The sequence below is a fragment of the Camarhynchus parvulus genome, chromosome 1A (assembly GCF_901933205.1).
Source record: "Camarhynchus parvulus chromosome 1A, STF_HiC, whole genome shotgun sequence".
NCBI classification, from domain to species: Eukaryota; Metazoa; Chordata; class Aves; order Passeriformes; family Thraupidae; genus Camarhynchus; species Camarhynchus parvulus.
In genome coordinates, this window is record NC_044586.1 from 6,919,939 (window position 1) to 6,934,608 (window position 14,670).

Below are 14,670 nucleotides of genomic sequence, written 5' to 3' on the forward strand. Positions count from 1 at the left end.
GGTTACCTGGCTGTAACCTGCAGGGCAAACAGACAGTGAGCAGAGCCCCTGAGAGAGGCTGCTCCAGCCTTCTGCCCGCAGTCCCCCCTTTGCCAAGGGTCCCAGCAGCACTTCTGTGCTGCTGTGGTGAAAAAGCTTTTTGTCCTCCTTCAGATAATAGTTTAGTGCAGCTGTATTAATGACACTGAGAATTGAGTTTAACAAGGACTAAGTAGCTGTTTTGTGATTAATAGAGGTGGGTTCTTGGAAGTTAATAAAGCAGTGACCGAGCTTTTTCCACAGAAAAAGATGTTTCTTTTCCTCTTCTGACAACCTGCTTGGTAAATTTAAAAGAAAAAGCATTTGAGCTATTCCACATGTTTGAATGTCATTTGTTCCATCTGAATTTCAAATATTTCACTGGAAGAAAATCCTGAGCTGGCTTTTGAATTAATTCAATAAACAGTGTTCTTGCAGTTTGAGGGAATGACAGTGAGACTTCACCAGTCCCTGTGTGCTGGACTGGGGCAGGGACCTGTGGGAGGGCCTCTGCAATATCCAAGTCCTACTTCCACAAAATGCTTCTAGTTTGCCCTGACAACATGAAAGGACATTGGAAATAAAATAACATTAAAGCTTTTAAAATCCCAACCCAAGCAGATTTCATGCAGCAGCTTCATTTTGTATCTTGTTACTTGCCAACTTCATACATTGAATATCTCTGAGTGGTACATGAGTGATTAATTTGGATTTGCTCAGTCCATCTAGTAACAATTATAAAGTTATTGTAAAGAACAGAGTGTGCATATCAATTTTTATGTTCCCTAGTTAGTCTCAGAATTGGCTTGGGATTGTGGGGGAGAGTTAGTGAAGGGCTATGAGCAAGGCAAGGTTTGTGAAAACCTGTATTTTTCAAACAGAAACTGTCAAATAGGCTGTGCTTATTTTGCTGTGCTTAACAGCTTATAACAGCTGGTTTGCTGGAAAATTTAGATGTAGGGAATATGCAATCTCAGTAATGTTTTGTTAGGACATAAGAAAATGTAAATTGAAATAGACCTGAGAAAAATATTGACTGTCTGGCCAGATGTATTAATTGAATGATGAATTAAATTAATTCTGTGCAGAAAAAAAGACCCCAGCAGACAGAAACTGATTACCAGTATTCATGAGGCTTGTTAATTTTTAAAATCCTCTCTGTTTAAAAATCCTCATGATAATTGTTTTTATAATTTTTAACGATTTTAACTACTTATTCTACTGATAATGGTATGTGGCTCAGTGAATCTGACTAACAAATTGTTTTCTGTCTCCAGAGTTACTTTGTTAGAGCTGATGATGGTGAAAGTAAGCGACAAGAACTCAGTTAGCAGTGAAGAAATGAACGTGTTTGAGAGACATGCTGACTTCCTTGCAGACTGCTTCCAGGAGAAATGTGGAGCTGTGCTCAAGTTAACTGCAGCAGCAGCTGCAGAAGATGAGGTATGACTGATAACCATTTAAGTACTAGAATTTGATGTGGTAAATCCTCCTTGCCACTGTTGCCCAGGGGGACACACATAACAGTATCTTTTCCAGTTTACCTTAGGAAGGCAATGGCAGAGCACACAGTAGAGTCTATAGGACAGCAGCCAACTTTTGCTTTTAATTTGAGGATGGCAAAGGATATGGTCCATTAGAATAAGTCTACCCCATTGTTAAATATTTCAAAATCTAAAAAGTGTTCAAGTTGTCACATATTTGGATATTTTATTATCTTACCAAGCATCACTTCTGTAATTTATTTGAGTTGTCAATTGTGATTAATTCAAATTTAGAAGGGTGTGTAGTGACAGGACAAGGGGGAATGGCTTCACCCTGATGGAGAGTAAAGATAGAAGTTAGGAAGAAATAGAAAGATAGATTAGATGTTAGGAAGAAATTCTTCCCTGTGAGGGTGGTGAGGCTCTGGCACAGGGTGCCCAGAGAAGCTGTGGCTGCCCCATCCCTGGAAGTGCCCAAGGCCAGGCTGAACAAGGCTTGGAGCAACCTGGGATAGTGGAAGGTGTCCCTGCCCAGGGCAGGGGTGGAACAGGATGAGCTTTAAGGTGCCTTCCAACCCAGACCATGACTGAGATGAGCTCAGCTGATCAGAGCATGATGCTGGTAACACCAAGGTTGTGGGTTTGACCATTCACCTAAGAGTTGGGCTTGATGATCCTTGTGGCTGCCTTTCAGTTCAGAATAGTTTGTGATTCTACGATGACCCTACGATTCAAATATGAACCAAACCAAAAATATTTATTCTGTTCATAGATGGGAAGCAGTAATATACATGTAGTCTGAATCATCTTAATGTTAATACAAAACCAATATGCAATAGTTTCACTTCTAGAAACTCTAGAGAAGAAGCGTCATAAATAATTTATTAGCAAAGTAAAAAAACATCTTAAATTCTTTTAAAAAGTGTTGGACTTGCTTGGGTTTTTTTGTTTAAATAGGCACAAGGATTTTAAAAGTAGGTTTGAGACGTCTTGTGAACAAGTACCATAAATCACTTTATGGGGAGGTGGTAGTTGGATGTGTTAAAAAAACCAAAACACAAACCAGCAAGCACACAATCTCTTCTTATCTTTCCAAGAAACACAGACTTCCCCACTGCCCCAGCTATTTAGTCTAAGTTATGTCAGATAACTTAATTGACTACTTCTGGAAAAGGTACTAACTTGGCAGTGAGAGGACATACACTGAGACAATTCCATCTTCACTTTTTTTTCCCTGCCTTCTCTTTTTTGTTTTTTTATCCTTTGTGGTTACTTTGCAAACAACTTTCTGTGGTTTCTGTTCATGGAAAAAAACCTATTTGTTTGCACACCAGAAGGAGGTCTCTGTCCAACCAGAAGGTGCTGGGACAGCAGTATTGTGAATATTACTGCATAACTTGCCCTGCTTGACACTGACTTCTCATTCTTCTCTCACATAAACAAGAGGTATAAGCTGAGAATCACTGTTTGGTGGGAAAATGGGGCTCATTGAATGAATAGAAAATACTAATCCTAATAGATGAATAAATGTGGGGCAGTATGTGTTTATGCATACCTGTGTACACATTTGTTCGCAACATATTATTGCCATGGGAAAAGAGAGCTGCCAGTCTAAATTCATAAAACTCTTTTCTTACAAGAAATTATAAAGAATTGCACCAATTTCTCCTCATTTGTATAGGTATTTTTAGGTTTTTTTGTAGCAGTTGTATTTAACTGCAGAAAATGTGGTTGTGCATGTAGAGTCTGTCATTAACAATGCTTTAGGCAGCATCTGTGATACTCAGCCTGGCTTTTCCTGGCCTTTTCTGTGGCCCACAAGCCAAGTGCCTTGCTCAGGCCATGTCTGTAGTAGTAAGCTGCCTTAGACTCCAGAACTCTGAGGCCACATTTAAAAACTTTTGGGAACAGTCCTTGGACTGGCCCTACTCCCAGAACATTGTCTGGGTGTCCCATCCACTGTTTAATTTGTTAAGTGTAGACACTGCTTTGTTTTCTTAAGGAACATCAGGTCTTGTAGCTTGCATCTTAAACCCATGAGAAGCTAATCATATGCTTTTGCAGTGCTTAAACCAATGTTTAAAATAGCTTTTCCATTCAAAGCCCTGACTTGAGCATCAGTTTGCTTAACTTTCAACCATACTTGCAAAATAAAACCCTTCCCTGGACTAAGTTCATCTCTTCATAAAGAACATCTTTTCTGCATCTTTCTCTAAATATGTTTATTTTAAAAAGTTTTCAGTTATTTCCTTATTTACTTTTCAGATTATATCCATAGCAAGATGTCTGTCAGATTTCAAACTATTTTGGGTTTTGAAATTCAAAAGGAAGTATTTTCCTTTACTGCCTTTCTTTTGTACAGGTGGAGGGCAAAAAAACCCCAATTTGGACAGTCAGCAGCAGGAAAGGAACTTATTTTTTAACTGAGCAAGTTTCAAATATACATGAAAATTTGGGAGTTCTTTTATGGTTTTTAAATAATCTGTTCCTCTTAAAAATTGTAATAAGCTGGTTACTGTCTCTTAAATGCAGTTGGGGAATTATTACTTTGTAACAGGATAATGGCTGATGTATTTAGAGTCCGCCTTTGTGCTGATGAAAGCAGTTTATTGAATAATTTAGGGCAAGACTTGCACCTTCCTACACCTGTATGGGTCAAAAAATAAAAATACAGCTTTAGGACCCGGGCCCTATAGCAATTTGGTGTTTTCAAGGAGTAACAAATGAATATAGTTGTACTACTTAATTACTGAACACTATTGTTGATGATTTGAATAATGTTATATGGATCCAAAATACTACAGTTTACACATTGGTAAGTAAGCCTTTTGTTTTTTCCTGGACCAGACAAGGCAGTCAGTAATAGTTACTGTGACCACTCTATGAGCCTTTTCATGGCTAGTTGCAGTTTATGTAACACTCCTGGAGTGGGATCATCTTGCAGTCACAACCTGCCTTTTGAGCAATATGTGGTGTTCCAGATTCTGTCACGTGCCCTTAAGGTATTTTCTGTAAGCACTGGATTGTCATTTATGAGCAGGACCAACGTATTCTGTGAGAAAAAATAGTTCTGTGGCTGAATAAATAATATGCAAATGAAATTGTGTCTCATCCCTAACCAAAATGCTGCATCTCTGATCACAATCCTATTTACCCAAGAATAATGTAAATTCTCACAGCCAAAGTTTGTGTGACCACAGAACTTTACAGAATTCCTGCGGATAACAAATTGGTGTCTTGCAGGCGGTGTTTGTGTCTTTAAAGTGGAACACTCAGACTGAATAAACTCAAAGAAAACATTTATACAGAAATAATTTTCTCAGCTAGTAATTTTCTGTATTTCTGCTTTTGGAAGCTACTGTGTTTTTGTTAAAATTTTATCCCTTATGGCTCTGTTTTGGTTCCCCCATGATTTTTCAGGCAGATATAACACTAACTGTAGAAAAGAAATTATTGCAATCTAATGCGTTATTGTTATTTTAGAAAGTTGCCCTAATTTTATATAAATTTATTCTTGGCAGTATGGAAGACCTGCACAGAACCTGAGGAGCTGAGAGTTCCTGTGCCCTGTTTACATTTCTGGGTTTATGTTTTTATGATAACCTTCATAAGCCATTTTCAGAAATGCAGTTTTCATTCCAGGAAGCACTGGTGACAATTCGTCTTCTCGATGTGCTTTGTGAAATGACCTCAAACAGCAGCCAGCTGGAACATCTGCAGGCATTCCCTGGGTTGCTTGAAACAGCTGTAGGTGAGTGAGCTGCCACAAGGCTTAACTGTTGGTGCTCAGTGAATGAAAACATGTTTTTCATGACTGGTGGTTGTTCTAATTCTGACCTTTGAATGAGATAAATAAATAGAAGATGGAGTTAATCTGCATATTCAAATATTTGATTTGTTCCTGGAAATTTTCTGCTTCTCCACTTTCTCTGTTGGCTTGTGTTGCCCAACAGAGCCTGGATTCAAGTATCAGCAATGCTCTTTTCTTACTGAAAGTGTTGCAAGGGACAGTTGCTTCCTACATTCCTACATTCCTTTCTACATTCTGGCTGAATGCATAGAAGAGTTTCTTCAAGAAGTAGAAAAAGGACTTTTCCTCCATGCCTGGTTCCTTCTGTTTCCCAAATTTCTGAAATTTAAGTGCAGTTTGCATGTTATTAACCAAATCCAGTGACTTTTAAAGGTCAGCTTTAAAGAAACAGCAAGGGAAGGACTGTACACAAATAAAATCATGCCAAGATATTCCAGAGTTGCTCAAGGCAGGAAGGAGGAGTGATACATAACATGGCCAGTGCTTTTATACATTTTGGCACTTTGAGACTGAGGTATGCTACCATTTTGTGAGAAAATTGTAAAAGTTTGTGTATTTCTGAGACAAATAGGTAAAAATTAAAAAATAAAGAGGTTGAAACAGCTCTATTCTAACTCTTTAGGTGGAGATTAGTAGCAGCAGCCTTTAACCTTCATGTGTCAACTATGTAAGGGTGTAAAAAGTACTCAAAAATGCCTTCTGACATTGGGCTGGTCTTTTATGGTTGGTTATATTAGGCCAAATCACACAATGAGGTAAACTTTCAAAGTGCTTTGACATAATGTTGAATATCAGAAATTATGTTGCTTATTGTTGAACTCCACAATTAATAATAAAGCTCTCTGCCAAGTGAGACTGATTTTCTCATGGTGATGTATTAAAATGTTTTCTCTAGATACCCTGAGATTAACTCACCTTGCTGGGAAACAGGCTGTAAATATTTTCACTGCCACACATGCTGTGACAGGGCAGGAGGAAGTTTCACATCCCGCTGTTGGTTTCAAATCTCATCTCATTCGTTTGATTGGAAATCTGTGTTACAAGAATAAGGAAAACCAAGACAAGGTGAGCTTGTACATTTTTCTGGCAGAACTCTGATGTGTGAACAGATGCCTGACTATAAGGTAACTGAAATATAGTGTTGGTCTAGAAATTGATTTGTAAATTGTAGAATTGATTGTGTAAAGGAGGCTTTTTTTTTGTGCCTATGAATTATGAATTACTATCACAATTATGCTGATTTTTTAATAACAATGCAATGTTTGACTGCTACCTTTTGTTTCAGCCCTGTATGAATGCAAGCCAGTGCTTAATTCCTTTATGGTTTTCACTTTTGCACTTTCTTTGAAAAGTCTCAAACTAAATTTCAACTTCACATTGAAGGGAAATAGATGTGATTTGTTGCGTGAACTTAATTTTAAATCTTTGAATTAGTCTAATGTTTTTTCTTCCTTTTTCATGTCACTTTAAAAATGGAGGCATGTCTTTATCAAATCACTTGAAAACCTTTATCTTATAATTCCTATATAGAAAATCAGTTTTGTTTCCATGGTGGGGCAAAAGACGAAACAGCAGCAAGCTTTAAATTTTTTATTTTTTTTTTGAGTGATAAAAGATGTGGCTTTCCTCCAGGATCTGTTAGACTATCTTAGTTTCAGCAAGAAAAACACTTCCAAAAGTGTCTTTGTCTGACGAATTCTAGTAATATGATCCTCTGGATAGGTAATATGGGAATGATTTTTCACTTCCTCATTCATATTAAGAGTATGTAATCAAAGCTTTTAATATGTCTGAAAAATATTATTAATACTATTAATCACTCTTGCATAATGTGTCTCTGACCCATTATGATGTAAGCATGTGTTTGTGGAAGTGAAATACGTTTTTGTGGAATACCTAATGATAGCAGAGGGGAGGAGGTTGCTTTCATTTTGAAAGGGTTAATTTACAGCTTATTGTCCTTTTTGTTGGGATTTTCAAAGGGCACTGGAGCAATTAAGCATGCAGGCTTAATGTTTTCAGTGGAAGTTGGGTATTAAGTGGCTGTAAACTGCCTGAAAATATTATACTGTCTTAAAAAATATTTAGATTCTGGTAATATTTAGATATTACCATTCTATTACCATGGTAATATCATGGTACATAACTTAAGTGCCATTGAAACTTCAGAAATGCCAATTGTATCATATCCTGTCTGCGCCTTCAGTTCATTTCATAAATTTTGAACCAATTTAAATTCCTTCAAATACATGCACTTGCCATTTGTAAGGCAGTTTTCATACATAAACACATGCTTGTGAGGACAGGACAAGCAGTTGCTGTCATTGCACAGACAAGAAGAGTTCTGAGATGAGTTAATTGTTGTAAGTGCTGCATGGCTCAGACCTAGAGCTGGGTTCCCACCTCTCTTCAGACCTGTATCTCACAATATAGGTCTGATTTTGTATGCTTTACTGGATTTACACGGAGTTTGCTGTCTGTATTCAATCAGAAGCAAGGTAAAAAGGATAGATTGTGATTTGTGTAACAAGCCAAGTGAGCAGTGCTGTGAAAGACCTTGGGCTGCACCAGTGGCTGTGACTTACAGTGGGAGCTATAGGAATGGGCTGGGGAAGCAGCTTTCCCTCAGGACAGCTTGGATGGGTGCCTTGGAGGAGGGGGCAGCAGGGCAGGAAAAGCCTGGAAACAGCCTTACCAAAGGCTCTCCAGCAGCACTCCTAGAATTCAGGCTCTTCAATGGACTGAGGTTTTCATGCTTGTTTTCTCTAATATTTTTTCCAGAATTTCCAGTTGCAGTAGAGCTCTTTCTCCAGTAACAATGCTAATGAATTAGTAAGTGGAGTGATAGCACACTGCTAATAATAAATAATAAAAAAATATAACCCCTATATTTATAATAGGGGCTATGTATGTGGGGGGGAATATATAATTGGAGAGAGAAGAGAAAAAAGAGGAAGAGAAGAGGAGATCATAGCAGCCTACAGGGAAGTCAGGGAGGAACTCTTTATCAGAAACCATAGTGACAGGGACAGGTCAAGGGGCAATGGCTTCAAACTGACAGCAAGCAGGTTTAGATGAGAAATTAAGAAGAAGTTCTTGGCTGTGAGGATGGTGAGGCCCTGACACTGGTTGTCCAGAGAAGAGCTGTCAAGAGTTACTGTCATACACGTGGGGCAGCCCTCTGGCTTGTGTTGTGTTCCATCTCCTTCACAAAGATGCACTGTTTTTATTAAATACAGTGGAAGGAAGGAGGTGGGTTCTCAGGTTGAGCCAGGGATGGAGGTTTTGGCTGGTGGGTGATGAATGGAGCTGTCAGATGGAAAAGGTGAAAATTCTTCCATACTCACATTACCTTGTTAGACTTGCCTTCTAAACACCTCACTTTTATCATCCAGACAGAATTTTCTTGACAGATTTCTTGGGGGAAGGCTTTAGATATTTATTTTCCACTCCCACTCAGAGCTGTGACAGGATGGATTCATTCAGCTTATTCTGCTGCTTTACTATAGAACTGTTTAATAAAGAGTAAAACTTATGAAAGAAACCTAATGAATGAGTTACAGAGGATATGTTTCTTTATTGTAGAAATGAAATTAATACAAAATAGGTCATAGCAGTTAATCTGCACCCTTGTTTCTGTGTTCCTTTACATGAATCATATACATGGAAGGGAAGATGACTGATCTCTGCCTTACTGTGACACCCAGCACTGCTCTGCACAACCTTATTTCCTGTCCCTAAAGCTACCAAGGACATTTTAGGTACTATGGATGCTGATGAACTCCATCATAGCATCCTAAACTTGGAATCTGTTTCTTTGGTAAAGCTGTTCAGTTGTTCATATAGGGGGAAAATTTAAATATGTGGTTGCCTTTGGTACTGGCACCTTCTTACCTAGGTAGAGTCACTGTAATGAGGTGAACACTTTATAAGGGATAATTTTGTTCATGTGCCTGTATTTATTTGAGGTGGTAGCAGTGCTTTCTCTGATGCTGTAATGCTGTTTTTTATCAATGCAGAGATGAAAAAAGGAAGTCTTCTGGGAGGAAAGGGAAAAGAAAAACACTTCTACTGTTAAAATTAATCTTAATAAAAGTAGCAAGTAAAACATCTGGATGCTATTTAGTGTATCTAAATTATCCTGGATTTATATGTATATATAGATCTCTAAGCCAAATTGTTTTATTTGACACTGGCTTCCTAATTTGAAGACTGTTCTGCCTGAAAATATGAACAAGATTTAACTTGTTTGGAATTCAGTTTTCAATTCCTTTTTTTTCATGGGGGCAAGCTGTGCAAGAAATCCACTTAGTTAGCAAAAGGTGCCAACATCCATAGATCAAACTGTGACCACCCAGATCCTCAACTTCATCGTGCTGTAGTGATTATAAAATAGAAAAGCTCCTATTAAAGAGACATGCTTTGTTTTTGCAGTGTCACAGAATAGTTTGGGTTGCAAGGAATTTTAAAGACCATCTTGTTTCACCCCCTGCCATGGGCAGGGACAACTTCCACTATCCCAGGTTGTTTCAAGTCCTATCTATCCTGGCCTTGGGCACTTCAGGGATGGGGCAGCCACAGCTTCTCTGGGCACCCTGTGCCAGAGCTTCATCACCCTCACAGGGAAGAATATTTCTATAATACCTATCTAAACTTTTACCCTCTTTCAGTTTGAAGCCATTCCCCCTTGACCTTTCACTATACTAAGTTATTTAACAAATGGTTCTTTCTCACCTAAGGTTTTTCGAAAAACTCCATGAGCTTATCTGTTCTTCTTCAAGATTAATGTAACTTTTTAAAAATGATTACATTCTGGCATAGGATGATTTGAAATTACTTGCAGTGAAGATCATCCCACATTTAGCTGAATATGCTATTCAGAGGTGGTGGGGGAGAACTAAACCTCTTGGATTTCTTAAGTAGAAACTTGCATCATTGTGATTATAATATTTTCCTAATGTTAAACAGAAGCTAAAATGGAAGAAAGATTCTTGGTTTACAGTTGAACAAAAGAGGGAGCCTTTTGGACCTGGATGGTCTGAAGTGGAGCTCCTGCACACCTACCAAAAATTCTGCATGGTTCCACTGGTTGGGTGGGGCTGTTCTCATGGAGCTCTCTGTATCTTTTAATGCTTTGCTAGATAAGGGCAAAATACTCAGGGTGTTGCAGGACTGAGCTCTGTAATTGGTAAGTTTTGTCTGGGTATGGCACTGTGAAAGTCAGCAGGAAAGCTGAAAATGGGCCTTCTGACAGAAGTCCTTTTGAAAGCCTATTAAAAGCTTTTAAAAGGGGTTTTGCTGTGGAGATGAGGGCTCTACCTAACTGATACAGGAGTACACCAAGTAACAAAGTGTCTGTGGCTCAAGAGTGTTTTTCAGAGTACCTGTTGGGACATATAAGGGAACTGTCCTGGTCCCATGTTGTTATTATGTTATTGTGTTAGTCTTCAGCTTTGTTGCAATCATGAAGTCTTAATAAGGTGCTAAGATTTCCATCAAAGTGTAAAGACTGGTAAACAAAAGAGAATCAGGCTTTCTCTCAAGGGGCAGGACAAAATGAGTAATAAAGGGTTGGTGTGAGGTTTTTTCCTTGAGGTCAGAGATGAATGCAGAGTGTGCAGTATTATTTGTAAAGCAATGGATTATTTTGTAACAAGGTGACTCATTTGTCCTTAGGGAATAATACAAAACTTTATTTTGTTGTGCTGCCCCTTCAGCAGCAGCGAGTTAATGTTCCCTCTTGCCCTGCTCCTATTCCCTCTTCTGCCCCTCCAGTTGTTGCAGCTGATACATGCAGTTGATCCATGGTGACTTGTCCAGTTTGGCCAATTTCACCTGAAACCTTGATCATACAAAGAATGGAAAGTTAAAAAAGAAAACAAGCTGGCTCTGTATGCATTTCGAAAGAATCAGTACCAACTTGTCAGCTTCCTGGCTGGCTTTTGACTCTGGATGTTGGTGGATTTTTTGGAGCCCTCTTTGGTGATGAACATTATCATCATAGTGGTACAGCACAGCCCTTTTTAAAGGAAAGCTTGGTACACCAGTGTCAAAAGCTCTTTCCAGACCTCTTTCTGCACTTAGCTAAGTCTTGAAACTGCATCTGTGGCATTTCTTTTTAATGTGCCTGTTGAAGGTGTAAAATACTCATTTTCCCAGACAAAAATCTAAAAATAAGGCAACTGACCTTTGTGTATGGAAGAGTTCTCAAGAGATTTCTGCAACTTCTTTCCTGGTCCAGCAGGCTGAGTAATAGTTGTCATACCTGTGGTAACTACTTCAAACATGAATTAAGCTTGCTATTCACCAAAGGGTTTTGTGCTGTTGCTCTTTCCTTTCTTCATCCTCAAATGATTCTGTAAGGCATGGATTATGAAAATTCTAGTCACTTGAGAAATATTTAGAGATTTTCAGAGATTTTTTGTTGTTACCTCTATCATACTCAGTGAAGTGAAGAGCACCATATCAACTAAAAACATTCCTTGCTAGTTTACTAAGTGGTGAAGAACAGGATTTGTTTGGAGAACACAATGTTAGAAAAACTTATTAAAATAACACCTTCTGATGTGGTTAAGTGAGTTTTATTTTTTTAAGAGATTCAGAAGATCTAATACACCCTGTATTGCAGGAAGGGGGTTATCTGTGGTTCCTGGGGTTTGCCAGTGGTAGAGAATGCTGGACGCAGGAACCCCAAATGTGGAAGAGCATCTACCTTTCTGAATGCTCCTTCTCTGGCTCAAAATGAGCTGTTAATCCAAATTCTTTCTGCTTTACTGGTATCAGATACAAGTGACATATTTTCCAGTGTTACAACAAGAAGTTTCATCAGTTTTCTGTGTTGTTTCTCATTGTCCTAACCTCAACATGAACTGAATTTCTCCATGTTCTCTGAACTGCCATCCTGCATACAATCTCTTCAGGATGTTTTGTTTATTGGGTTTTGGGGTTTTTTAAAGCTGTACCAGGCTTCACAATGGGCTGATGTTATAATGCTGTGAGTGTTGGATGTGATCCTTTTTAGATATACAACTTTCTTCTCTTTCCACTTAAAAGAGGTTGTGCTTGCTATTTTAATTACCCTGAGAGGCACAGGAATCATTCATTGTTTCATCTGTTTCCTGAGAAGTGGTTTTGGTTACTGTGAGATATTAAAGTTTCTCAGCTTAGACTTTTATGACAATCCTGAAGTTTATAGGAACTAGCAGAAAAAAATATTTCAAGCATTGAGATTTGGCCACCACTGCTTATAATGTAGCTCAGTTCACATTTTGAAATAAAATAGTTCCATGGGGGAAATAATGGAGCATGACATGTGAAAGACTACATTTTGTGGTGAGTTTACTGCAGTAGCTTGGTTTTAGTGGCACCCTGTGCTGCATTCAGGGTGAGGAGAGCACCAAGGAGATGTTGTGTGTTAGGGGGTGGTGGAAGAGCCCTTCCCTGTGATCAGCAAGCTAGATGTTAAGCACATGCCACTGAATCCTGCTACTAACTTTCCCACCAAAATCAGAGAAGCACTGAGCTAGACAGAAGCTCACAATGTGCTACCAGTTCTAGTTCCATCTCAGTGGGGTTCAGTTATTGACCCCCTCCCCTGGGACAGCTGTTATCAGGTTCAGTAGAGGTGTGACGGCATGCAGGCTTCAGCCCAGCTTTGCCTTGTCAAAAAGCAGCTGTCAGCCTTCAGTTCTCTCTGCCTGTGTGCCTCTGAACCAGTCTGAATTCTCTTACCAGTCCTGAAAATTAGAATTACAGAATAGAGTCTCCTGAGGTAGAAGGGAACCACAAGTATCATGCAGTCCAAATGACACCCCAGCAATCCCACCCTGTGCCTGAAAGTGCTGTCCAAACACTCCTGGAGCTCTGGCAGCCTTGGGGCTGTGACTGCTGCCCTGGGGAGCCTTTTCAGTGCCTGTCCACCCTCTGGAGGAAAAATATTTTCCTAATATCCAGCCTTAACCTCCTCTGACACACCTCTAGCTGTTAATTAATTGTTTTCTAAAACTCCTACGGAAGGATGTGAGGCCATGTCAGAGCACCTAGTCTTCAGAGAGAGACCAAGCATTTGATTTTATTAGGTTTTTTTCCCATTTTTCCTCTTTTCAGAGGAGCCAGAAAGTGTAGTGATAGTCATCTGCAGATTTGAATTTCTGCCATTGGGTGATGCTGTTTGTTCTAAATTGTAGCCCTGCAGGATTCTGCCTCTTGCTCTTCAGCATGGCAATGCTTGAGCCAAGTTAATTCATTCCTGCACCCGAAGGAATCAGAGGACTGGTCTCATTTTTAAAGAGGCTGGGAATGAGATTGCACAAGTCCATGTGAGCAAAGGTTCTGCCCATTCAGCTCTTATTTGCAGAACTCCATACAGTTATCTTTTCTGCTTGAAATGTGGGCTCTTCAAAGAGCGCTGATGTTATAAAAGGGTTGCAATGATATAAAAATAAGTGGTGGTCACTTCTGCATGCTTTTATCAACTAATGTAATCTGCCTGCTATCCTCAGCCAATGATTAGAAGAAACCTACTTAGCTTTTTATGTAAGCAGTGGTAGAACAGGTGACAAGAATAGAACTTGCAGTCTTTAAGGGGATTTTAGAAAAATATCTTCAATTCTTGCATTGTTTAAGGGCTTCATAAATATTCAGGATCTTCTGCCTGTGTTTTGAGAGAGAACAGACTTAATATTCCTTTTACAGTCTATTGATATCTTCAGCATGCTTATTCACATTAACTGTGCTGTTTGAAAGCCTTCTATTATTTAACCAAAAAAGTTCGGTATTTCAATCAAGAAGTGACAAAGAATTGCCTCATTCATGAGTATTTCAGTGTTTAGAACTGTGAGTCTCCAAGTTTGCCTCATAATTGCAGTCAATCAGATGTGTTCAGATTGTTATGGCAGAAGTGGTTTGCTGGAAAGATTTCAAAGGGACATTGACCAAAGATCTCATAAAGACACTGGAAAAACAATTGGGTTTAAGTTCCTTGAATGGAGCACGGCCTATATTTAGATATTGTAGCAGTGGGAGCAAGATCAAAGTATGTCAAGTAATCTCTATGCTGAAAGTCAGAGCACAAGAAGATATTGAATTAATCCTCTGCTGTTTGTGAAATGCAGAATGAGGTAGATATGCAAAAGCCAAGATGTATGTATTAAGATTTAGTTAATTAAAGACTGCCAGCAAGATTCCTTCCCTCTTGCCCCGAAGCATTTCCAGTGGGTAACACCACAAGACTGATTCCTTCCATCACATGTGCTGACACTAAACTCTCCTCTAACCAAAGAGAAACCTGTGCTACCAGTGTGATTTTCCTTCTTGCTCATAAGGGGGTCACTCAGTGGGGCAAGAGGAAGCACTTGC

General features: G+C 39.0%; 1 protein-coding gene across 1 annotated transcript in view; it reads left to right on the forward strand.

Annotated features, from left to right (window-relative positions):
• The window catches only part of ATXN10 (ataxin 10), a 78,814-nt gene that overhangs the window by 37,622 nt on the left and 26,522 nt on the right, over positions 1 to 14,670 (forward strand). Inside the window, exons 7-9 of the mRNA XM_030960534.1 lie at positions 1,296 to 1,461; positions 5,145 to 5,253; positions 6,209 to 6,378. Of these exons, the coding sequence (XP_030816394.1) occupies positions 1,296 to 1,461; positions 5,145 to 5,253; positions 6,209 to 6,378 (445 nt within the window). The remainder of the gene's footprint in view (positions 1 to 1,295; positions 1,462 to 5,144; positions 5,254 to 6,208; positions 6,379 to 14,670) is intronic.